The sequence below is a fragment of the Macaca nemestrina genome, chromosome 5 (assembly GCF_043159975.1).
Source record: "Macaca nemestrina isolate mMacNem1 chromosome 5, mMacNem.hap1, whole genome shotgun sequence".
Taxonomy (NCBI): Eukaryota; Metazoa; Chordata; class Mammalia; order Primates; family Cercopithecidae; genus Macaca; species Macaca nemestrina.
The window spans coordinates 130,381,114-130,408,082 of record NC_092129.1 but is presented as its reverse complement, the minus strand read 5'-3'; the positions used below and the strand labels follow the sequence as shown (position 1 = coordinate 130,408,082).

The window sequence follows — 26,969 nt, the reverse complement described above, 5'->3', positions numbered from 1 at the left end:
CAAGGCATTATTCAACATTTTCTAACACTTTCTTATAAACATTAAGTGAATTCATGGTACATATACTCAGTAAATAGAACTTTTAATTCCAATTCCATTGTAATCTGAATCTAATTAAAAATCCTTAAAGGAGATAGGGCAGTTCAAATGTCCCACTGCTCCAGATGTGTCCAAATGAATGTCCCCCATGGGCACTTCAAACTCAACATTTTTTCAAACATGTCATTCAGCCCTGACTTGACCCAGGGAGGCAGTATTATGACGATTCCCAGAAGTGTTACAAAAAAAAAAATACTCCTTTTTGATTTAAAAAAATTACATTAAAATCAATTATAAGGTAGAAAATATGTGTGGATAGATTTATTTTTACTAAGTTATATCCTTCAGTGGGCTCTTTATTTGAAATATTACTAGGACTTTATGTGCATGTTTTGCCTCTTGAAAGTACTATTCCATGACTGACCATTTTGTTATTATTCATTCTGTTTTCTTCCTTAAAAGTGGATAGACAGGAAATCACCTCCTCCCACCCACCCTTTTTTATGAGGACAATGACTCTGAGTAATTGATTGTCTTAGGCATAGTCACACACCTGAGTAGAGCAAATACTAATAGCCAGACTTCCTGACTCCCAATCCATTACTTCTTTTTTTCTTCACCTTTGCAGAAGTATAGGAAATTGGTGCCATGAGCCTGGGCCTAAAGAACTGTTCATTCAGTAAATAATTGTAAGGTGTCTTCTATATGCCAGATATTATTTTCAACATGGGGACTTCTGCACCTAACAGTTCCTGCCTTTAAGGAGCTTATGGCTAATGGGAAAGTAAGTGGAGTAAATGAATGAACCCAGCTCCATGAATGAAGCAAACTGGGAGTCTAATGAGGGCTGGAGAAAACCCTAAGCCAGTCTGGGAGTTAAGAAAAACTTCCTGGTGAAGCTGACTTCCAGGTAGAGTGTTGAAAATGAGCCAGAGTTGCTGGGCTAGAGCGTACTGAGTTTGCATGCATGGGAGATACAGTGTCAAGAACTCCCAGTATTCAGATTATTAAGATCTGGGCCAACAAAGTGGCCTTAGAGGTATGGGCTCTGGGAGAGGAGGCTGGAATAGGAAGGTCAACAGAGAAAGGATCTGTTTGAATAATTAGGGCTTAGAATTTGTATTGTAAACAAACAATGGTGAGCTGTTGAAGAATTTTGAGGAGGGAATGATAATCAGATTTCCATTTTTAAACTGTTGCCCTGAATGAAATGAGGGTTGGGGATGTGAGTTAGGAGAGCCATTGTTGATGAAGAAAGGTCAGTTATGAGACTGCTATTGTCATCATTAACATAAGTTAATTTTGAAGGCCTAAATTAAGGGACAGTAGTAGAAATGGAAAAGGCAAATGGATTCCAGAAATGTTGAGATAAAATCAGCAAACCTTGATTCTGATTAGATGTAGGGAATGAATCAAGTCTGGGTTGAAGGAAATGTCTGAAGATGAGTTTGAAGTGCCCATGGGAGACATTCTTTTGAACACATCTAGAGCAGTTGGATATTTGAATTCAAACCTCAGGAAAGATCTGGCTGGAGGCAAATTTGGAAATCAGCGGATACAGATGCTGGCTGAAGCTAAGGGCCTGGCAGAAGTGCCCATCTGAGAGACACTGTGGATGGTGAAAAGGGGGCAGATACCACAATTGACAGGGATGGTGGGAGAAGAAAGCCAAGGTGGGGCCAGAGAAGGTGGTGTCATTGTCACTTAAGCCAAGAGAGGAGGCATTGGTTAGCATTGGGAATCCTTGCAGAGCTCAGGGGAGATCAGCATTGAAACAGGGTAATAGTTTCAGGGGAGAGAAATGACTCCCATTTCCTCTGTAACATCAAACCTAAACTTTCACTAATTCCACTGCACCTAGCCCACTCCCTTGCTCATTACTCCCCAATAGCCCCTCTGCTCATAGACCTACCAGGAAGTCATACCATTCCTATGCTCTTATTTTGCCTCTTTGCCAGAATGCCCCAATTCTCACTTGTCTGAGCTCTATCCAGCCTTCTAGGGCTAACACAAGCCCACTTTCCCCCAAGGCTGCCCCAGCATACTCTGAGTGTGTTCTCTTCTATAGATCTATTTGTATTTCGCTCTACTTTACACTTGATTATGTGTGTCATCTGGTGTTGGCTATTGATTCATGAAGTTTGACTCTTCCAAGCTTCTTGAGGTAAAGGGTCTTATTGTATTCTTCTTCTGCGGCCTTTGTAGCCTGGAATAGTGTTGAACAGATAATCCTTGCTCTGAAAAAGATTTCTGGTTGATCAAAATTACAAGATTTGAAATTATCCATTTCATAAAAATTCTTGAGGAAGATTTAAATTTCAGCTGTCCAGGAGTTGGAGTGAACCCTGTACAAAGGAGATTGTTCTAAGGTAGAATCTTGGTCAGCTGATAGTCACATCAGGTTAGGGAGGAGGGCGTGGGAACAGAGGTCAGAAGTGAGGGAGGGGCTCTTTACTCAGTGCAGCCACATGGAAGGCTGGGATGATTCAACATCATGATGACAGTATGTGGTTTCCTCCAAAATGGGCTCAAACTTTACAGCTGGTCCTTTGAATCATGGAAGCATTGCCCATTCCTGCTTGGTGAAAGTGAGGCCTAAGAGGGAGGGGGCCAGACCACACTTCACAGTGGCTTCTGAAGTTAATGAGGATAAAAGAATTATAACTCATGGTACCATTTTTGTAGCTGTGTTAGCTGCTCTCAAAGGGAGAATTTCATGGCAGGGGAAGAGGTGGTTGCTAAGGAAATGACAAAGAGAGGGAAAAAAGAAAACCCAAACCCTCTTTCTGACCACAAGTTTAGAATTTTTCTTTCCTTTTTTTTTTTTTTTTTTTTTGAGGCCGAGTTTCGCTTTTGTTGCCCAGGCTGGCGTGCAATGGCGTGATCTTGGCTCACTGCAACCTCCACCTCCTGGGTTCAAGTGATTCTCCTGAGTAGTTGGGATTACAGGAGCCTGCCAACACACCCAGCTAATTTTTTGTATTTTTAGCAGAGACAGGGTTTCACTATATTGGCCAGGCTGGTCTCAAACTCCTGACCTCAGGTGATCCGCCCACCTCGGCCTCCCAAAGTGCTGGGATTACAGGTGTGAGCCACCGTGCCTGACCTTAGAATTTTTCACGACCTTGCACTACCAAAGGGAAATTTAAGTCCTTTGTTGCTGTTCTTGTTTTTGAGACGAAGTCTCACTTTGTCACCTAGGCTGCAGTGCAGTGGCACGATCTCGGCTCACTGCAACCTCCTCCTCCTCAGTTCAAGTGATTCTCTTGCCTCAGCCTTCCTAGTAGCTGGGATTACACACACCGGCCACCATGCCCAGCTAATTTTTGTATTTTTAGTAGAGATGGTGTTTCAACATGTTGGTCAGGCTGGTCCCGAACTCCTGACCTCAAGCAGTCCACCCACCTCAGCCTCCCAAAGGGCTGGGATTACAGGCGTGAGCCACTGCCCTTGGCTGGGAAATTTAAGTCCTTTTTACCCTCAGATGACAGATCTTTGCGACCCTCTCATTCCTGAGAGAGGTAAGGAATCATATTCTGAGTTAGAGGCCACGGTGTTTGTATACCTGGACTCAGATTCCTTTGTGGGTATTGGGTTACACACTCCAGGGGGTGGAGCTGTTAAGAAGACCCTGAGATCTCGGTGGCTGCATTTTAAATATCTCATTTGTAAGGGAAATGATGATTCTGCCAATTTATTTCCCCTTGTACACATTTTCTTTTGAAGTTAAAGTTAATATCCTTTTGGACTTGTACCTCTCTGCTTCTTAGTTCTATAAATCTCTTCCTAGTTTTATTTTCTGTAAGAGTGAAGTAGAAATAATTTCCAGAAAAGAACTTGTCAACATCAAGTCATGAGGGAGGCTGGTGATATGAGAACTAGAAGGAACTGTCAGAGCTCTGCAGTCATGGCCTTCTGCAGACCAACAATAAGGCAGTATCATGTTCTGTCCTTTCTCCCTCAGAACAGACAGATATGCCAGTTAGTTCTCCGATCTGAATTGTGCTCTCTTCCAATCACTAAACTACTAAAACCCTAAGTTTTAGTCTTTAGAAATTCAGTTGAGTTGTCAGTTTATAAGAACCTGCTATGTGATGGATATGCTATTTTAAGGATATGAAAATAAGTAGGAATTGTGTGGTTATATATTATTTAACTCTGGATGCAGGAATCGTCTGATTGGTTTGGGTTCCCAAAGATGAGAGAAATAGCCTTGATTTTAGACAGCATGCAGACAGGGCCACTGGGAGCATCTTTGGGGATTCCTTCTTCTACAGCTTTATAACCCCAGTGACTCACCTTGATTTCTCCCAGCCATAAAATCAGACTCGTGATTTCATGTGGTTTGCTCTCTACTTCACAAGAGGGTAGTAGAAGATTGTATCTAAACAATAGAGCACTTTAATTCCCCAGAACTCCAACAAGCCCAGCACCTCCAGATTATATGTTGCTAACAGCAACAGGACAACTTGAGAAGTTATCCCACGTCCTGGGCCCATTCCTGTAGTTCGTCCACCAAGGTCAGTTGGAGAAACCTCCATCCAGAACTGAACTCTCAGGCACTCGGATCCCTCTGCTGGCTGATAGCAGAAGCACTGCTTAGCTTTTTCTTTTCTTTTTGTTTTTAAATGAATTCAGGTATTCTAATTAGCATTTTCTTTCTCTCTCCCACATTCCGTCTTTCTGTGTTTCTCTTTCTGGCCGACTCTGTAATCCTTAATACGTTTCTCTTGGTGTCTTTAATTCCTACACTGAGCATGAGTTCATAGCCCATTCCTGGTAGAAGACCACTGTCTGATGGGTGCTGGCTAAATGAATGCCTCAATACAGGGTTATAGGGGCTACCATAGAAATAGGTTCAAGGTATGGAGGGGACATTAGGCCCTGACCTCATGCATGATTCCTGCATCTCATATCAGTGATGGTCATAATAATGGCAAGTACTTATGCAGACTTGGAACCAAGCACTTTGTTAAACACTTTACAGGCATTATGTCATATAGTTCTTTTTCAGCCCTGTAAGGTAGCTTCTCTGTTGTTTACTCCACAGATAACAAAGCTCAGGCTGGATTCACGCAGCTTGTTGATGGTGGGGCTCAGGATGTGCGCTCAGGTCTCTCTGGCAACAATGTCATAACTGCAAACTACAGTGACCTCAGATGCTCCAGGCTTTCCAAGCCCGTATCTTGGCAGAAGTTCTTTGACCTTGCTCTCTGCCTACAAGTCTCTTCCGCCTTTATCTTTTCTCAGGAATTCTGATTTTTCTTCAAGATTCAGTTCAGGGTCACTTCGAGAGGGCTATACCCCCATCCTTTCCCTGTTTTGGTTGTTTGGTGAGACCCCTGTGAACCAGTACTTGTCTCTAATGGAGCACTTATTGCACATTTTTGTGTTGATTCCCCTACATGTCTGTTTCCCCAGTAAACTTTGATCTCTTTGAAGGCAGGAAGTGTATCTTACCAGTCTTTGTATCCCTAGTACCTAGTACAGAGCCCAGCTCATAGCAATAAAAATGACAGCAATACTTCACATTTACTACGTACTTATCTTGGGCTGGGCAGAGTGCTAAGCACTTCATTTTTTAGACCCTCTCATTTAACTATCATACAACCCATATAATATATAGAATTATGAAGAAACTGAGGCTGACAGAATTCTATAACTTGCCCAAGGTCACCCCAGTAACTGGCAAAACTGGAGCTTGACTGCAGGTCTCCCTGAACTTCTTTACATTTTATTAATTTTCACGCCCTACACTTTTTTACCTGATTAGGTATTTTTTCTTTTAGAATATTGATTGAGATGTATGGTAGGAATTACATTTTCTTTGCTAAAATTAGTAAGCACCTTGAACAGTACTTGCTGTATGTGCTCCAGTTGAGGGTCTTTGAAAGAAGGGGTGCATTTAGATAAATCAGATATTGAATTTTTCGGAAGAAAAAAGCTTGGGAAACATAATTACATAAGGTAACTAGAAATGCTTAAAATCTATTTCTTTACCTAGCAACTTCACATGAAATTTTGCAGCAGTTTTATGAAATATTTTATGAAATAATTGCTGTATTCGTCTGTCACCGAGAAATACAAGTGTAAGTTAAGCATTTCTGAAGCCTGAAATCACCGAGTACAGTTTTAATTACCCAAGAGAGGCAAATCTAAAACTACTTGCTTTTCAGAGTATAATTTTAAAAAATGAACAACAGTCTTTGCAATTAGATTTTATGTTAAATTTAGGTCACATGTTAATTTTAACTGTTAGGATATCCTAGAATGTGCATTGTTCTTTACCAACCTAACTGATAAGTCAATTTGCCTGTCTTAAATATGAGGCTTAGTCAGTTGCTCACCTCATATTTTCAAAGTACCAGTGAAATTAGCGGATAGTTTAAGATTAGGTAGGTGCTAAAGAAATAGTCTATCATTAGCGATATCAAGATTTGTAATTCTTATATTTCAATACGATATTTCATGCTATTAAAGCCTATTACATTTTAATATTGAGAAAATCCCATATCCTTTAAAGGCTACCTTACTTATAGATATAATTAAATCTTGATAATCATTAAGTCATTGATATCACTAAATTATGTTAGGGTAGCTAACATTTCCATTTTACAAGATGTAACTTTGCCTCACACTAAGTGTAGTAAACATAGAATATTGGGACAGGCCAGGCATGGTGGCTTACGTCTGTAATTCCAGCACTTTTAGAGGCTGAGGCGGGCAGATAATTTGAGGTGAGAAGTTCGAGACCAGCCTGGCCAACATGGTGAAACCCCATCTCTACTAAAAATACAAAAATTAGCTGGGCATGGTGGTGTACGCCTGTAATACCAGCTACTTGGGAGGCTGAGGCAGGAGAATTGCTTGAAGCCCGGGAAACGGAAGTTGCAGTGAACCAAGATTGCGCCACTGCATTCCAGCTGGGTGACAGAGCCAGACTCTGTTTAAAAAAAAAAAAAAAAAAAAGCTTTGGGAGGCCGAGGTGGGCAGATCACCTGAGGTCGGAAGTTTGAGACCAGCCTGACCAACATGGAGAAACCCCATCTCTACTACAAATACAAAATTAGCAAGCGTGGTGGCACATGCCTGTAATCCCAGCTACTTGGGAGGCTGAGGCAGGAGAATCGCTTGAACTCCGAAGGCGGAGGTTGTGGTGAGCCGAGATGGCGCCATTGCATTCCAGCCTGGGCAACAAGAGTGAAAACTCCATCTCAAAAAAAAGAAAAAAAAAAAAAAAAAGAAAGAAAGAAAGAAAAAATATATATTGGGACAGTAAGAGATCTTGGTCCAACTCCATTATTCTACAGATGAAGAAAAGGAGGCTCAAAGAAACTGTCTGCAGCTCCTTGCTTCCTCTACTGTACCAGAAAGCCACGTTCCATTAAAATAACCACAGATCCTAGCCGGCCTGGTGGCTCACGCCTGTACTAACACTTGGGGAGGCTGAGGAGGGAGGACTGCTTGAGCCCAGGAGTTTGGACCCAGTCCAAACGCTGTACATAGCGACACCCCCGTCTCTACAACAACAGCAGCAACAAAAAATTATCCGGGCGTGTTGGCGAGCATCTGTGGTCCTAGCTACTCTGGAGGATTACTTGAGCCCAGGAATTAGAGGTTGCAGTGAGCTGTGATCGTGTCACTGCACTCTAGCCTGGGCGACAGAATGAGATCCCGTCTCAAAAGAAAAGAAAATAGCCATAGTACCTTGTCTATCTTAGCTGCATTCGTGTCTCACTGCCGCTTTGCCAATTTTCCTTTCTTTTCTGCAGGTTGCATCCCCTGTCCTGAGTGCGTGGCACGGAGCGCAAGCGGGCCGCGGCCATGACGACCGCCATCTTGGAGCGCCTGAGCACCCTGTCGGTCAGCGGGCAGCAGCTGCGCCGCCTGCCCAAGATCCTGGAGGATGGGCTTCCCAAGATGCCTTGCACTGTCCCGGAAACAGATGTGCCCCAGCTCTTCCGGGAGCCTTACATCCGCACCGGCTACCGCCCCACGGGTCACGAGTGGCGCTACTACTTCTTCAGCCTCTTTCAGAAACACAATGAGGTGGTCAACGTCTGGACCCATTTACTGGCAGCCCTGGCGGTCCTCTTGCGATTCTGGGCCTTTGCCGAGGCTGAGGCCTTGCCATGGGCGTCTACCCACTCCCTGCCCCTGCTCCTTTTTATCCTGTCGTCAATCACTTACCTCACCTGCAGCCTTCTGGCCCACCTGCTGCAGTCCAAGTCAGAGCTCTCCCACTACACCTTCTACTTTGTGGACTATGTTGGCGTGAGCGTTTACCAATATGGCAGTGCTTTGGCTCATTTCTTCTACAGCTCTGACCAGGCCTGGTATGAGCGGTTCTGGCTTTTCTTCTTGCCAGCAGCTGCCTTCTGTGGCTGGTTATCTTGTGCTGGCTGTTGCTATGCCAAATATCGTTACCGGAGGCCTTACCCAGTCATGAGGAAGATCTGTCAAGTGGTGCCGGCAGGGCTGGCCTTCATCCTAGACATCAGCCCTGTGGCACACCGTGTGGCGCTCTGCCACCTGGCTGGCTGCCAGGAGCAAGCAGCCTGGTACCACACCCTCCAGATCCTCTTCTTCCTGGTTAGCGCTTATTTCTTCTCCTGCCCGGTGCCTGAGAAGTACTTCCCGGGTTCCTGTGACATCGTAGGCCATGGGCATCAGATCTTCCATGCCTTTCTGTCCATCTGCACACTCTCTCAGCTGGAGGCCATCCTCCTGGACTACCAGGGGCGGCAGGAGATCTTCCTGCAGCGCCATGGACCCCTGTCTGTCCACATGGCCTGCCTCTCCTTCTTCTTTCTGGCTGCCTGCAGTGCTGCCACCGCAGCCCTTCTGAGGCACAAAGTCAAGGCCAGACTGACCAAGAAAGATTCCTGAGGCTGGCAAGTGGGGCAACGTGTGGAGGAAGCCCCTCATAATTTGGAGAAAACTTGATACAATAGAAGTTGACTTTGAAAGGATTGCCTTTTAAATTAATACATATATCCAAGGGTATGTTATAGCTGCAGTGTTTGAAAGCCAAAGGATTTAAGAGTTTTGTTGTTAATGAAAGGAATACTCCTTTTCCTTTTGGATCATAGCTTAACAAGGCACAGGAAGGGAAGGGATCTCTCATAAGATTCATGAGACATTGAAAATAAGGAGAATCGTCTTCATGCCTGAAAATTTAGCAAAATTCTGACTATGGCCTCCAGGGGCAATTCCTAAAAGCTGAATGGATAATAAAATCGGACTGGAAAGTAAGTAGGTGGCTGGTCCTCACCCTGTTGGAATGGCTATCCTACTATGCTGTTCTTTGGTAATGGAATAAATTGACCCAAGGACCCAATTTCATTTGGATTTCAAATTGTCCAGAGTGGAAAAGCCTTCAAGATGACATAATGAATTACTCAGTTCATCTGATTTCTGGTCTCTCCTTTCTCGACAACTATAATACTAACCCTTTTCTCAGGATAACTGTCTAACTGGCAGTTTTCTCTGAAGTGCTGTTCACTCCCATCCCTACCTTGCATGGTGATATAAAGGACTAGGAAGCAGTCATACTTCCAGGAAATGCTTGGATTCATGTGGACATTCAGAAAGCTTATTCTCATATAGTTCTAATGTAAACAGTACTAGAAATTACAGTGCCAAGAGCCACCAGGAGGCCCAGCCAATAAGCGTAGATACTACATGGTGTCATGGGACCCGTTCTATTTTACACCGGTGGACAACAGGATTACTTGAGAGTTATCAGGGCTGCCTAACAGACCAGGAGATCTGGGAGTTGCACCAGGGAATCTCCATATTTGACCAGCATGTTTTAAAAGCTCTTGGTAGGATTAGTTGGTTCTAAGGATCCCTCTAGGGACCTCATTATTTCAAGAGGAACCCAAGGTCCAGTCTCCTACATAGATGCTGTCCCACAAAGGACCCACATAACTAATCCAGTTCAGGGTTCTCAGGCAGGCAGTTCTGCATCAGCTTAGAGCAGAGCCCTTAAAATACTCAAGTACTGGGATAGGCAAGCATGTGTGTTTACTGTGGGTTTGTCTTTGGGTGAGAACATGTGAACCAGGCACCCTGGTTTGTTTGGAGCATTGCTGCCCAGAAGCTTCTATGGGATAGGTGGTGCTTGGGATTGATGTGTTCTGGCCCTGCAGCCCTCCCTGAGGATTGACTTCTGCACTAATCCAGTGAAGGAGGCTGTGTCAAAAGAAGGGCTCAGAAGCCCTCTTTTCAGAGGCAATGATTTCTGTCAGTATGAGGTCCCTTATTTACTAAAAAGGGACATGATTTAACTCCAGTTTGATGAACCTCCTCTGAGTTTACTTTGTTGTCTTCAAATCTTTTGTTTTCTTCCTTTCTCTGAGATTTGTGGGTTTTGTGCCTTATAAATGGAAATGTATGAACACTTAATATATGCCCATGTAGAATTTTCTGTTTTGGGTTATTGGGATAAGAAAAAATATATATTGCTCTTCAACTAGTGAATGAAAGAAACTTCAGAAAGCTAGAATTGCTTATCAATCAAAAGACTTTCTCAACCTGTATTTTGGCCACAAACAAAAAAAGATATTCAACTGAAGCTTTCCAATAATCTTTATATCAAGAAAGCATGCTTCTTATCAGCTACGTTGTTTTCTTAGATGGATTTCTCCTGTTAATCCTCAAATATCTGAACTTCTGTGTTACCCAAGTGTCTTATACAAGCTTCTGGTGTCTAGGACAAATTTATGGCAAATAAAATTAGCAAAACTGAACTGGGTTGAACTGAACAAGAGGATGGGGGAATTGTGCAAATATGTTGTTAGTAGAGGGTCAATTTAAAATAGGGACTAGAAATTGTTTGAAGTTTTCTTTATTACAGATTCAAAGACTGTATTATTTTGAAAGTTGGAAGGAGAAGGGAGGGAAGAGAGCAGAAGGGAAGAGGGTGTAAGTCAAACTCTTTAATATAACTGGTGGTATTGTGGGCAGAGATCTTTAGTTCAAATCCACATATTTTTAAAAAGAGAGAACCGGAGGTAGAGCAGTGATCAGATGGGTGCACAGACCAGTGCCAATCTGAACATTGTTAATGGCCTATGACATGAAGAGCACAGGAAGAGGCATTAAGATATTGCCATACAGTTTTAATTTATACAAGTATTGGCCCCTCAACTGGTTGGAAATTTTTTTTTTAAATCTCTTTTTCTGAGACAGGGTCTTACTCTGTCACCCAGGCTAGAGTGCAGTGGTGCAATCACGGCTCACTGCAGTCTCGACCTCCCCAGCTCCAGCAATCCTCCCACCTCAGCCTCCTAAGTACCTGGTACTACAGGTGCATGCCACCACACCTGGCTAATTTTTGCATTTTTTATAGAGACAGGGTTTTGTCATGTTGCTTAGGCTGGTCTTGAACTCCTGAACTCAAGTGATCTGCCCACCTCAGCCTCCCAAAGTGTTGGGATTACAGACATTAGCCATCACGCCCGCCCTAGAAACAGTTTTTTAATAGGAGATATTTGAGAGGCATTGAGGTAGGAGACTTTATGACATGCCCTCAGAATATCAGAATCTTCTAAGAAATAAACTAGGAAATGCAGATGTTTCTAACTACTCAGACTTTTGAGGAATTACTCCTTTTAAAACATTTTTGTTAAAGTTTAGCGTATCAGTAAGAAAACAGACCTAGTTTAAAAGGAATAATTTAACAATTTTATAAAGGAGATGGCTATCTTATTCCACCATAGCCCCTCCAACATATCTACTGGAAATTCTGCTAGTTAACTTTCTCTCTCTCTGTTAATTAGACTTTCAACCTATGAAAATGTAAATACCTTTGAAAAAACTAAACTATCAGTCATATACATCTTCTCATGAATGAAATACAGTATAGGGAGAGGAGATGGCAGGACACACTAAACTGGGGACACATTTGCCTGCTTCTCTTTTGCCTAATTCTTCCTGACCTGTATTTACTGATGAGCTAATAATATTTGTAAGACTCTAGGGGTTCATTTCCCATTTCAGCGGAAAGTACTTCACTCAATAACAATATTCTCAAGAGTCTTCTACTGGAAGCTAGAAAGAAATAGGAGTTTAAGTCCATAGAATGAAGGTAGTTATTCCTGCCTCTGTTGCCCACCTGTTCACAAAAAGTACCTTTATGCTTGAAAACATTAGGTTCTTTGGTTACTGCACTGTAGTTTCAAATGGATCCTCCAGATGGCATTCATGTCTTAGAAAGGGCACAGCCATTGTCCACAAGGCTTCTGCCTACTAATTCTAGTGGTCTTGTGTTTTTCTTGATTGCTTGGCAAAGTAAAAATGGAGCTATTTTCTGTCTATATAAATCTTCTTATATGAATAACCATTAAAGTGATTTTGTATATGCATTGTTGTAGTGTCAGCAGTTTAAAGCAACAGCCACCTTGTTTCTTTGACAAGGTCTTAACAAGGACTACCTTGAAGAGGCCCCCTCTAAAAGGTTCTGTTTATACAAACATTGCCAGGAAAAGGAGGTCAGGACACTTTACCTCCACCAAGAAGCAGGAAAGTATAAAAACTTAAAAAAAACTCTATATCCCATCCCCCATACACATATACACACATACCCTAATACCTACTCGTGAGTAGAACAAATTGCTTCCCCACAAAATGCTATGAAGTTGATTTCTCTGAAGATTTCAGTGTAATTAAATAAATACTCCTAGTTTCATAGATAATAGTGTAAAAGATTTCAAAATTTTTAAGTCATTGGCTACAATTTTATAAATGTAAAAACGATGAATTATACTATGATTCAACTATAGCAGGTACTACAATGTACGAGTTGTGAAATGTGGCATTAACTAATTTTGTAGCCTTCACAGATTGAAAGAGCTGTGTAAAAGGTGATTCTCTAAGCAACTGCAGCTTCAGGCTATAGTACCATCACAATCACAAAGAAAACAGCATTTCTTTTTTTTTTTTTTTTTTTTTTTTTTGAGACGGAGTCTCGCTCTCTCGCCCAGGCTGGAGTGCAGTGGCCGGATCTCAGCTCACTGCAAGCTCCGCCTCCCGGGTTCACGCCATTCTCCGGCCTCAGCCTCCCGAGTAGCTGGGACTACAGGCGCCCGCCACCTCGCCCGGCTAGTTTTTTGTATTTCTTAATAGAGACGGGGTTTCACCGTGTTAGCCCAGGATGGTCTCGATCTCCTGACCTCGTGATCCGCCCGTCTCGGCCTCCCAAAGTGCTGGGATTACAGGCTTGAGCCACCGCGCCCGGCCGGAGAAAACAGCATTTCTATGGCTGGAGGCTCCACTGGTTGAATTATGGTTGTCATTCTTGCCCAAACCCTTTTTTGTCACCAGCAGGGGCCCTAGGCAGTTTGAAAATGCTTCTGTTGTTACTGTTACTAGTTTAACCACTCTTCAGTTATTAATTTAGCAAGAATTTATTGAGCACCTATTGGTGAAAGGTACCACATTGGCTCTGGAGACACCACAGTGTGGAAAAGACCCTGTGGGCAGAGAGTCTGCCGTCTGCTAAATGAGTGCTGGCATCTTTTCCTTGGGCCATGAGGGTCCCTCTCTCCAGATCATGGTTCCAATCAAAGCCTGAGGGCCAAGAAGCTGGGACCTGGTTTGGGCCAGAACCTCTTCATAAGGATTAAGCTCTCTCTCCCCTTTACCTCCAGAGGTTGGAAACCTCTTCCCCTGTAGCAAGACAGTCACCTTATAGCTGCCTCTACTTCCCGTTACTCCTGCTACTTCTCCAGCCCTTCTCACTGCCCTCTACTTGTTTTAACTCAGTCCTGGGGATCCTTGACACATCCAGACAGAGAGAGGAGCCCTAAATTTCCACAAGCAGTAGAGACTTCCCAGGTACATAGTCCCATCCTTCAAGGAAGGGGATGTGTGGTTCCAACCTGAGTACAGGTTCCTGACTTGGTAAGTTGAAAGCAGCATGCTGCACTCTGGCTACCTCCTTTAAAAAGTAACAACCATATCCTTTGTGGAATTATTATAGAAGTAATTTAATATGGAAGGAAAATCATTGCATTAAAAAGATAATTCATTTAAATATTAACTTTGGGAGCATATCTATCTATGGTAAGGGCTTTTGTTACATAACAGGATTCTCACTGGAAAAGGTATTCACTATATTTTAAGATTGCAGGAGGTCCAGACCATATGGAAGGCTACAAAATAACAGCTCAAATTTTATTATGATTTCTAAAATATTTCCACATCTATATGAGCTTCTAAACTACGAAGTAAGTAAGGCCAAACAGGTCTCCATTGAACTAGGAAACACTAGAAAGGTAGAGTGACTGGTTTGAAGCCACACAACTAGTTAAAACGTTTAAACTCATTTTTCCTTCAGATAAATTCACGGTCCAGCCAATCAGAAACATCAGCACCAAATACTTGCAGAGCTTTTTACAGCAAATGAAGCACTTTTATGCATTATGTACACTTTGACATAATCTTTTAACTTTTGATCCTAATATCTCATGCATAGCCAGGGTTGCATCATTTCTTTTTGAGTTAAAGCGATTTCACTCCACTCACATCCTTGGATGCAAAATAAAGCATTCATTGCATCACAGAGGCTTCTCAGAACCCCAAAGTTCATTGTCCATGGACCCTTGGTGGCTGGATTATAAAGTTAAGTCCTACTCTCCAGTCAGTTTCCTGAAAATATGTTTGGATTCTTGGATGAGAAAGTCCTGCCAAATCTCAAATCCTCCCTTTTATCTTTTGATGGGATTGTCAGTGCTTTAAACAGTCAGCTTTCCCAGGGATTTTGACAAGAGATATGAACTTGAACATGGGATTTTAAAAATGTTTCTCTGCCATATGAAAGAGTTTTGCAGACTTAATAGAAAGCACAAAAAAATCGTTAATTATTTCTTAAAGCAATATATGCTTGCTTATTAAAGAAACTAGAAAAGTAGGAAGAAAAGATAATCCTCGAACCCATCAGTAAACTAAAATCCCTGTTAGGGAAAAATAAGACTTATGTCAAAATATTGTCAATGGTAAAAGGTATAGCAATGTCATGCAAAGATTCCTGAAAAAAACAGATACTGTAAACTAGAATTTTTTTTTTTTTTTTTTTTTTTTTTTGAGAGGGTGTCTTGCTCTGTAGCCCAGGCTGGAGTGCAGTGGCACGATCTCGGCTCACTGCAAGCTCCGTCTCCCGGGTTCACGCCATTCTCCTGCCTCTGCCTCCTGAGTAGCTGGGACTACAGGTGCCTGCCACCACGCCCGGCTGATTTTTTGTATTTTTAGTAGAGACGGGGTTTCACCGTGTTAGCTAGGATGGTCTCGATATCCTGACCTCGTGATTCGCCTGCCGCAGCCTCCCAAAGTGCTGGGAATACAGGCGTGAGCCACTGCGCCCTGCCGTAAACTAGAAATTTTAAGCAGCCTAGTTAGTACTTTATTCTCTAAGTTACAAAATCAACCGTCTGGCTCAGTTTACAGGAGTACCGAGACAGTGACATTACACTCCCTTCTGACATTACATTATATAGGTAATTTGATGTTGTTGTGGCTGATACTGTCTCATTAATCCAAGCCAATGATACATTATCTCTCATGTTGAAAGAATTGTGTGAAATGTTTCTCCTGAATCAAGCTCTCAGAGAGGACTGTGCTAGAAATACCTTAACTGGAGGTAAGGACTGGCCTGTTGAACCAGTGAGTATTCACTGACAGCCCTTCCACAGTGAGCACTACTAGGTATCAGCCTCTGTTCTAGGCACCCGGGATACAGGAATGAACAAAACACTAATTCCTGCCCTTATGGAGAAACAGTGAACCAAATCAATAAATTATATATTAGAAGGTGATGGTGCCAAGGAGAAACAGAGAGCAAGGAAGAGAGATAGACTGGAGGAGTGGGTAAGTGCGCCATTTTAAACAGGATCGGGGAAGAATACCAAGAAAGGTGATGGAGCCAGCTGTTTCTCACCCAGGCAAAGGGAAGAAGTACAAGGGCTCTGAGCCCAGGGCATGCCAGGAATGGCCAGGAGGCCATTGTGAACAGAGAGGGAGAGTACAGCAGAAGAAGAGAACAGGTTGTAGAGGTCTTGTGAAGACTTTTGCTTTTACTGTGACTTTGGGAATGGGGTATGTGGGGAAGAATTCTGTCCAAGGAAATTCAGGGTAGCTATCTATCTATATGTATTAGTTACTAATTGCACATTACTTTGCCTTTAGAAAACAGAGTAAATTCTATTTCCTGCAATATGCACAAAACCAGATTGGCATCAAGTTATTCCATGTGTAGCCCTGCCCCAGCAAATTGTTCCTGTGGCCACACTCTCATGCTTGCAGAATTCTTCCCAGATTCCTCCCAGAGCCTTTTTAAAGTGCCCAGAATGTTGACCTCTGCTTCCAACATAGTCTTTGAATGTTTTCTCATTCTTTGGACACTAGTTTGTACTCTGGATAATCCTCTGGGCAGAAATGGAATGACATGTCTAGGGCAGAGCCTGTAAATTGGGGATAATAACAGTTTACATTATCTAGTACTCACCACTTGCCAAGAACTGAGCCGAGCTGTTTTCCTAGATTCTTTCATTTAACCTTCATAGTAGCCCTGTGAGGTAGGCACTAATATTGCCTCCATTTTGTAAATGAGGAAACTGAGGCATAAAGTAAATTTGCCCACAACTACCTGGCTCTTAAGTAATGGAATCATCTCACAGACACTCAGGCCTTTGAATCCAGAGTCTATATTCTTAGCCACCAAAATTAAGTGAGTGTAGAAGATTCTTTTGTCTAACTTCTCACATTTTCACTTGTGCGAACCAGACAAAGTTTAAGAGGGAAGTGTAACGTAGATTTCCATCTCCCCATCCCTGATAAATGAAGTAAACCTAAGGATGCAGTTCTCATTTTATTTTTAGACACTTTAGCCAAGCAAAAGTCCTTATACTGTTATTGTTGAATGGTAGCAAGGCTGAGATTCCTAAGTGTATTTTGTGCTAGAATACAACATGGAGCTACTCACGTTCGAACAGTCTCAGAAGCCCTCTGTAATGACCTGAAGGATCTGAAGGACAGAAACTCACTTTGAGAACCACTGACTTCAAATTATTTTCACATGCTTCTCTAATGTTTATAAAATGACTCTAGTGAATACTTTCTCATCTTTAGGACCTTTTAATGTATCTTATTCCTCATTAAAATGAATTTGAGCATGATTCCAGGCTAAACCAATTTCTTAAAGACAACAATGGCAACATGCAAAATATCTCCATCTAGTGTTTTTTCTTTTCTAAACAAGGACAAATTATCTTAGAATCTGACTGATTTTACTCCAGGAAAAATACCTTTGCACACAGGACCCGGCACAAAATTTGTATTCAGAAAGTGCTAGTGGTAATCACACAGTCATTATTTCTTTTTCTTTTCTTTTCTTTCTTTTTTTTTTTTTTTTTTTTTTTTTTGAGACGGAGTTTTGCTCTTGTTGCCCAGGGTAGAGTCCAACGGCGCAACCTCAGCTCGCCACAACCTCCACCTGCCAGGTTCAGGCAATTCTCCTGCCTCAGCCTCCCCGAGTAGCTGGGATTACAGACATGTGCCACCATGCCTGGCTAATTTTGTATTTTTAGTAGAGACCAGGTTTCTCCATGTTGGTCAGGCTGGCCTCGAACTCCTGACCTCAGGTGATCCACCCGCCTCAGCCTCCCAAAGTGGTGGGATTACAGGCATGAGCCACTGCACCCAGCCCACAGTCATTATTTCTATCACTTCACGCTGAGCAGGGTGTTGTGAGTCCTGCACAAATTCATCCACACTCTCCACGGGCTCCCAGACGTCTCACCAGAACAGGAGCTCTATGTCCTTGAGAGGGATTTTTCTCCACCCACAACAGAATAAGAGGTAATTCATCTTCCCCCGGGAAATGGGGGATTTCTTGCTTTCCTCCACATTCCTTCCCTGACATTCAGTCTCCATGATCACAGACTCTCCCAGGCATTAGGAAGAACCTTGCATTGGTACACACACATACCACCCAGACATTCTGGCAGCACCGCCCTTTCTCACTATGGCCCCAAGTGTTCTCAGACTACAGAAGAAACCCTACTGGTCCACGTACTCATTTTTTCTACCTCTTGATTCCCATCTATTATGTGTTTGTGTCCCTTCGATATATTGAAATCCTAAACCCTGCTACCTCAATTAGTGCCCTTATTTGGAGACAGGGTAGTTGTACATGTAAGCAGTTAAGATGAGGTCATAATGGACTATCTCTTAATTCAATATGATTGGTGTCCTTATAAGAAGAGGAGAAGACACAGAGGAAAGACAGCCATGTGAAGACACAGAGACACATACAGGGGAGAGCACCATGTGACAATGGAGGCAGAAATGGGAGTTATGTATCTGCAAGCTAAAGAGTGCCAAGGATTGTTGGTAATAAGCAGAAGCTGTGGGATGGGGTGTGTGGGTTAGGGTGGTGGGGCAGGCAGAGAGAGAGAATGGCCTTGCCAGCACCCTGATTTCAGACTTCTAACCTTTGGAACTGTGACAGAAAAAAAATTCTGTTTTAAGCCACCCAGCTTGTGGTACCTTGTTATGATGACCCTAGAAAACTTAATGCAGCATCCAGGGCCAACCTCAGTTTTTACCTCCCTGTGAAATTGACACAGCTTTTCCTAACGAGTGGCTCTTGGTCTCTCAACTCCTTCCCCCCCATCTATACCCTATTAAAGGGAGAAATGGGATTTGCAGATCTCAGAAGAGATACAGATGGGAAGCTTATCACATGTAGGAATACAATAGAACCTCTGTGGTAGGGAATTAAGTACAGAGAAAACGTTGTGAACAGCCAGTTTCAGTGTGGCTATGTTTCCCATCTGAGTCTACCCTGTGTAAGCAGGTGCTCCTGGGTTGCACCTTGGCAACTTCCCACCTGGGTCTTTGCCTCTACTCTTGGTACTCACAACCAACTCATCTACCTGCAAGCACCTTCATCTTTGGGTGCAAAGGTTTTATATTCACCGTCTGCCTCGCATTCTAGTGGTGATTTTTTAAAAAATAGTAAACCAAACAAATAGGGAAAAGACCATGGCTCCGCGGAAAGCTGCAGCCGTCTAGCCTCCTCTGTGGCCCACCAGAAAGCCGTTGTGCTCTTTTCATAAACTCTGTCTTGAAAAGAGATTACATGCCCTCCTACCCTCTAAAAGGATCTGGGGGGTGTGTGTGTGTATGTGAGAGATGTTTATTCAGAGTTGGTGGGTAGGGGGCGTGCATAAAAAGGAAAGAAAGACTTAAGTCACACAAACCAAACCCTTCTACATGTTGCATTCTCTAAAGTACCCAACATATTTCCCCCCTTTATCCTTTCTTTTTACCTTAATCTGTCTTTAATTTTCCATGATTTTTCCAATTCCCAGTCACTGACCAAACTGTCCATTTATCATGCTCCCCCAGACAACGGTAATAGCAAACAGTCAGTGAGCGCTTACTACATGCCAGGCACTGCAGTAAGTGCTAACATATATGAACTAATTTAATGCTCACAACAACCTTTTGAATTGGGAATAACAATTATTATTCGTGTTTGTGGCTATTAAAATGTTAAGAAACTTCTGCAGGGTCACAGAGCTGGTAAGTGATAGGATTTGTACCTCTGCAGTCTGACTCTGCAGTCCATACTTTTTTAAAAATATTTTTTATTATGAAAAACCTTGAACATATACAAAAGTAGATAGAATTGTATGATGAATTCCCATGTAATCACATACACAATTATCAAATCATGGGGAATCTAGTTTCATCTATATCCCTACTCACTTGCTTCTGTCCATATTATTTTGAAGCAAATCCCAGATATAATTTTTTCTACAACACATGCTTTTTATGTATCCTTAAAAGATGAAGAGTCTTTAAACAAGAATATGATATCATTATCATGTCTAAAAAACTGAAGAACAATTCCTTACCATCAAATATCCTGTGTTTGAATTCCCAATGGTCTCATGTCATAATTATTTTAAAGTATTTAGTTTAAATGAGGATCCCAGTAGGACCCACACATTGCAATTGGTTGACTTTTTACTTACATCTCTTTTTAATCTATAGGTTTCCCTTCTACCTCAGTCTTTTTACTCCTTTCCAATTCAGTTGTTGGCAAAACAGAATCATTTGTCCTGAAGAGTTTCCTACAGTCCACACACTTTACCGCTATATCATTCTGCCTTTGGGGTACTATATTGTAGACTTTTCATTCCATAGATTTTAGAGAGGGGAAAACTCAATGGAGTGATTTCTAGTCTCACTGGAGCTTTCATGAACTACATGAAATTATAAGTACATGTGAATATGTGCATTTTAGGGAACCATAGTCTAAAACTTTTACAAGATTTTAAAAATGATCCCATGACCCTCAATCAATGAATGATCATTAGCTCTGGTCCTGGCTTTTCATTTTAGAGATGAAAAGCAGGAGACTTGGGTAAGTAAATTGTCCAAACTCACACAAATATTCTTAACAGGACAGGAATGTGGCTCTCAGGACCTAACCTGCTCCACTTTCTGTTTCATGCTGCATATGTGAAAGGGGAAAAGGAAAAGTGGTTTGAGGTGCTCAATAGAAGGTGTCAGTTTCACCACTGTTTCAAAGTTGTCATTTACCTGAATTAATGAATTCACTTCTTGTCCACATTTGGAATCTAAAACTGTAGTCAATATTACTACCACAACATTCTCACACTTCTCTTTCTCCCTATTATTGAGAGTTTTATTATGCCAGAGATGTCTCACAACCAGGATGCCAAGATCAATGATCTGTCTTGAGCTAAATGAGGACTATCTTTCCTAGATGTGAGAGGATTGAGGTGGAGTGTAAGAATACTCAATTGGGAACCAGTCATTGATTGATAGTTCCTTGATCTCTTTTGGTCTGGAGATTTCTCATTAGTAAAATGAGCTAACTGGATTGTGTCAATTACTTTTCAAGCATTTTGGCTGTGACCACAATATACTCTCACTATGAATGTATACGTATGTATATATCTTGAAAAAACTTTCACTGAATTATTCTTACAAACAAAATGGAATGCATCCGGATAATTTCTATTCTATTCTTTTTTAAAAATAATTCTGGTTGTGGTCACAACCTATTAAGTTGATTGTAAGAACTGCTAAAGGAAATCTGCAGCAGTTTGAAAAATACTTTCCCAGGTGACCTCTGAGTCATTCATTCATTAACTGTAGTAGGTCAGTCATTTTACAGCTATTTAATGGGCATCTATGTAGTGCTAAGCACTGTGATGAGAGTTAGGAAAATGGCAATGAAAAAACGAAGACCCTCTTATGACGGTTATGTGCTGTGAAGTATGTTTGATCAACTTTGACAAGGAAAGAGAATTCCAATGGAATCAGCTAAAGTTATTGAATAGGTTGGACTTAAGGGAGGAAAAAGCAGAAATACAGGTTTTTCCAAACCCCAAGCAGGAGCCCACATCAAGACTAAAATAGTCTAAACCCAAATGATGTAATTTTTGTGTCAAATGAAGATCTCCTGTGGATCCTAAATCTAATTACTGGATGTTTCTCCTTTTCCCATACTTTGCAAAGATCGAAGTGGTTGACGGGGCCCTCTTTTTAGATAAACTATTTCAGAGGCCATGGAGTGTTGGAAAAGAATGCTAGAGAGCACTCTAACTGAGGGACACCCCCTGGCCATCTTATCCCCATATTCACGTGCTCACCACACCCACACCCCCAGTACCTGCAAAACGTGCTGGTATGTAATTGGTTGTTTTCTTTTCCAGAAATTTTGCTGTACCATTTTTATCCAGCAGAGGGAAGCAGAACACCAAAATCACTGCAGAAATAGTCCAGGACACACGCACACACAGCCCTTTGGTATTTTTTGTCCTGTGAATTTAGGTACTATAAAAATAAGAATGTCACAGTTTTGAAAACAAATTCTGGGTAAATCCAGCTATGGGCAAAATGCTGAAAGAGGAGAGGTTTATTTTAGCTGACTACTTATGGCCTATCCCATCAGGATTGCCTGGAAGACATCACCCAGCTCACAAGGCCCTCTTTCAGGCTTGGCTCCTGGCAGTCTGACCTTTCAATTTTTTTCCATTCCCCAAGTTTTGGAACACCTGCTAAAATCATGCAATATTTCTGTGGTCTTCTGAGTCAGGCTTTATGCAATGGCCTTTCAATCATGGCATTTCCTACTTTAACTGCCAGGAATGGTCAGTTTCTTGTCCTCTTTTATATATTCCACAAACTGGGAAATGGCGGGTACAAACTGAAGTGCAATGTATGGTAAGTGGTCATGTAGACTGGAGTGCAGTGGCACGATCTCTGTTCACTGCAACCTCTGCCTCCCCAGTTCAAGCGATTCTCCTGCCTCAGCCTCTTGAGTAGCTGGGACTACAGGCATGCGCCACCATGCCCAGCTAATTTTTTTATTTTGAGTAGAGACAGGTTTTCGCCAGGCTGGTCTCAAAATCCTGGCCTCATGTGATTGGCCCACCTCGGCCTCCCAAAATGCTGGGGTTGCAGGCATGAGCCACTGCAGCCGACTGGGATACAAACTCTTAATCATAGCAGACCTTCTGAAGATCCAGGTACCTTTCTGAATCCCTACCTTTCCTCCCACCCCACTTCTTTACAGACTTGTCCCTGTGCCTTTTAACACTGATGCAGTACTGTCTGACTTCCCCTCCTCAGAGATGATAGCATTTTTAGGAGGCCATAGACCAACAGAAGTTGTTTTCATGCATTTCTGGGGTCCGAAAGTAGTTAAAACAAACCCCTTAGCCATTTAACTGGTGTGCTTTTCTGGAGAGAAAGGCATGAGCAGAGAGCACTCCTCAAATAGAAACAGATGCGATAATGGACAATAGGCTTGGGCATGACTCAGCCTTTCCAGTTCCACACGCTCTTTCCCTACCCAACCCAGGAATATAGATCCAAGTGTAACCATGCACTTAGTCAAGAAGGGCTCTTCAAAGTGTGTCCTAATGCCATGAAATTTACTTTTATTAAGAGAGTGGGTAGGGAGGGATCATGGAACTTGTAACAGTTTAAGGTTATCATGAAGAGTCAGCAAGAATTACAGTAACGCGTGATTCTGGGTAATCAGCACCAATGAGGTGGAGAGAAGTGGGAGAGGTGCCTTATCTTTGAAAGTTTAAACTTGCCATCTTTTTTTTTTTTTCTTCTTCTTTTTTTGAGATGGAGTTTCACTCTTGTTGCCCAGGCTGGAGTGCAATAGCGCAACCTTGGCTCACTGCAACCTCTGCCTCCTGGGTTCAAGCGATTCTCATGCCTCAGCCTCCCAAGTAGCTGGGATTACAGGCGCCCACCACCACGCCCGGCTAATTTTGTATTTTTAGTAGAGGTGGGGTTTCACTATGTTGTCCAGGCTGGTCTTGAACCCCTGACCTGAAGTTATCCACCCGCCTTGGCCTCCCAAAGTGCTGGGATTACAGGCGTGAGCCACTGCACCCAGCAAACTTGCCATCTTGACATATTCCTCCAGTGACTGGCATCCATCCTCGGTTGGTGTCTAAGGTATAATACAACAGACAGGTACTTTAAACGTTTTCAGTAACTTCCACAATGCTAACCAATGTTTTAGGGAAAGGATTACATTTCTTTTTTAAAAAATAATTTAAGCAAGTTTTGTAAAAAGCACCAAAGGCAAAAAAACTTCATTGAAGTTTTTAAAAAATGTATTCAACTGCTGCATTAAGGTACTGTACTTACAGAAAAAGAAAAAAAGGTTTAAAAAAGGACAAGAACAGGAAACAGATGCAGTAAGGGGAGAAGAGTTAGAAAAGAAACTCTGTGGGCAGGGTATGGTAAGCAGCCATCAATAACTGCCTCAGGTGCCACTTAATGCATTAATGTCCTGGGCCTCCTGAGCATCATGCAAATTAGTGAAACCCAACAGGGGGATTTGCTCTGACAAGCAGCAATAAAAGTAAAGCTGCTGTCTGTATTGGCAGTAAACTACCTGTGACACTGAGATATGCCTTCTGTGTCTGGCTTATTACTCCATCATGTTCCTACAATGGCTTGTCACAAACACCTGTTACAAAAATCAGATTCCTGGCCTCCACGTCAGACCTAATGAATCCAAATCTCTTGGCACCTGGGTTTGGATTACTTTTTAAGTTCCTCAGCAATGATGGATAGCTTTCTTTTTTCCCCCCTAAAAATGTTTCAGGAATAGGATTACGTTTGAGAAAAAATAATTTAAGCAAATTTTGTAAAAAGCTATACCTATGATGCTGACAATATTTCACCTCACTTATCTGCTTCTTTCCCAAGACTTAGTCTTTCTCTTTGAAGGAGCTGTGTTTCTCCTAGTGGTTCTGATCTTTCCATTGAAGCTGCAGGTACAAACGATGGATTGAAGTGACCACCCTTCAATCTCCACTTCTTCAGTCAACAAATATCAAATACCTATCAGAGTGCACCCTGTCCTGCAGCAGATATTCAAGGCTCTCCCTACAAGAATGAAGAAGGTGTTTAACTGAAGGGATTGGTGGTAGAATAAAGAGAGCTGGGCGCGGTGGCTCACGCCTGTAATCCCAGAATTTTGGGAGGCGAGTTGGGAGGATTGCTTTAGCCCAGGAATTCGAGACCAGCTCGGGCAACATAGTGGGACATCATCTCTAAGGAAAGAGGGAGGGAAGGAGCGAACGAGGGAGGGAGGAAGGAAGGAAAGGAGGAAACAAGGAAACAGAGAAAGATTTTAAAAAAGAGTTAAAAGGGGAAAAATACAATGTGGCAGTGGGAGAATTAAGGATGAGATGATTGCATTAGTTCATTGACCATCCCTAAGCAACAGAAACACAATCATGAGTAATCCTCGGCCCCTGCCTACAAGAAGCACGAGTCTAGGTTAGTAGCACTGCCAACCGGACCAACCATTTACACTTCTGTGTGAAATGGGGCAGAGCGGGGAGAAAAGAGCGCCTGAGCTCACAGCGTTGGCGGGGCGCAGTGAGGTCCGCCCGGACTTGGTGGAAGGAGAGAAGGAACGTCCCTCTCTGCAATTCATCTAAGGGCCTGCTCGGACCCCGGATCTCACAGCGAGAACTACCGCCTCACTACACTCGCCTTTCCCCGCGCCACCCAACTGCTCTCACGTCTCATTCTCAGGGAGCGGGGCGGGTCGAAGCGGAAGGGGAGGGACCGACACAACCACGCCCACTAGCCGCGCTCCAAGGCCGCGGCCCCCTTGCCGCGAGAACGCGGAGTCTCGCGGGCAGCGCACGCGCAAACCTCCTGTGACGCCTGCGCCTCCTGGCTCCGCCCTCCGCTCGTGGGAGTTCCGGATGTTTAGCGTTACCATGGAGCCTGCAGGTGCCCGCGAACGCTGCTTGTCGCCTGGGCAACTGGAGAGGAAGAAGCAGGACCTAGGTGGCGGCGGTGGTACCGGCTGCAATGGTGTCCAATCCCGTGCATGGCCTGCCCTTTCTTCCAGGCACGTCCTTTAAGGACTCTACGGTGAGAAGTTATCTGCCAGACTCCAACCTGTCCCCACCTTCCAGCAGCCCAGGAGGGTTCCCCGCTCAGTGCACCTCCATTCCCCTCCACTCAAGTCTGCTCTCCAATCACGTCTTCTGTCCTGACCTTGTTCTTTCTTCTCGGCCGAACTTCTGCCGTTCTTCCCTAGCCAGCTTCATCCTTCCTCTCCAGTCCTTTGCCCTCCGCCACATCCCTTTCTAGTTTTTTCCCTACTCCATCTTGGCAGTGTGTTGGCGCCTTCATTCTCATCCCGTTAGCCGCGTTCTTTCTTACAGCTCTGTTCCTCCAACCCGCTGCCTCTTTTCCCTTTAGATCACTGTTTCCCCCACCCTACTCCTAAGCTATCTGGGCCCTCTCCCTAGCTCATTCTCTCACATCATAACCTGTCTCCGTCTGCCTCCACCCTTAAAACCCTCCGCCACTATGCACCTTCATCCTCATTCCCACAGGTCCATCATTCCCGCCCCACCTGCTTCCTCTTCTGAATCCTGTACCCGATAGTCTCTCCCACTCCCAGCTCCATTTCCTGTTTTGTATGTATATCGATTCCGCTCCTCTTCTTTCCGCCAGGTCTTTTTCCTTTCTTCTTTATGCTTGCTTCCAACCCCATTCTTTTCTCTCCATCTTCTACCTTTTTCATAATTTAGTCCCATCCTCTCCCCATTCTTTTCTTTCTCCATTCGGTTTTTTCCCCAAAGCTTGCTCACCTTCCTCCCAAACCATCTTTCCCTGCTTTGTAAGAGATATTCCTTTCCAGTTCCCTCAAGAATTGATTAGTTGCTGTTTATTCTTCCCCGGCTCTATTCTTTTTATTCTAACGTTTTTGTAAAAAGATTCCTGTTTAGATTTTGTTTTGCTCATTCCCTCAACCTTGTGTTTTTATTTGCATTTTCTAGACACAAAAAAAAAAAAAAAAAAAAAAAAAAAAAAAAAAAAAAGCAGCAGCAGCTTGGATTCTTTTTTTTTTTTTTTTTTTTTTTTTTAACTCTTGCCACAGTTTAGCTCTTAAAATTATTTAGTATTTGTTTTAATCCTAACAGGGCTACTGAAATATGTGCTGAAAAATCAATAATGAGATTCAGTAGACTGATCATCACAGATGACCTAACAGTAGTTTATGTTTATATAGTTTAATACTTTAAACTCTTACCTTCCTCTCCAGCTTCACAAAGTTAAGATAAAATATTTTGTCAATTTATTTTCTTTGGAAGAATAAATTTAGAATGAAATCGAAAGTTTGGTGAGAGAATTTGTATTCTGAATCTCTTTGTAATTATCCCTGCATTAAGACAAAATATCATAGATTTTTAGTTTCAGTGGATTTTTCAGTTTTATGTCATTTAGAAAATGTTGTAGGCACTTGCCTGCCCTATACAGGATGAGCTTAAGCTTTTGGTGTTGGTGAGTATAGACAGGGCTGAGTTGATACAGGGAATTAC

At 42.7% G+C, this 26,969-nt stretch overlaps 2 protein-coding genes across 4 annotated transcripts in view; both read left to right on the top strand.

The window, feature by feature from the left end:
• LOC105490865 (progestin and adipoQ receptor family member 8) overlaps nt 1-25,509 on the top strand; it is a 59,355-nt gene extending 33,846 nt beyond the window's left edge. Inside the window, exon 2 of the mRNA XM_011756838.3 lies at nt 7,812-25,509. Within this exon, the coding sequence (XP_011755140.1) occupies nt 7,864-8,928 (1,065 nt within the window). The 5' untranslated portion in view covers nt 7,812-7,863 and the 3' untranslated portion in view covers nt 8,929-25,509. The remainder of the gene's footprint in view (nt 1-7,811) is intronic.
• The window catches only part of LOC105490863 (EF-hand domain containing 1), a 72,903-nt gene continuing 71,304 nt past the window's right edge, over nt 25,371-26,969 (top strand). For 2 of the 3 annotated variants that reach the window (XM_011756835.3, XM_011756834.2), the window contains exon 1: nt 25,371-25,509. In XM_011756835.3, coding sequence (XP_011755137.2) covers nt 25,447-25,509 — 63 coding nt within the window. In that variant the 5' untranslated portion in view covers nt 25,371-25,446. The remainder of the gene's footprint in view (nt 25,510-26,969) is intronic. The other variant, XM_071096946.1, reaches the window with a different exon arrangement.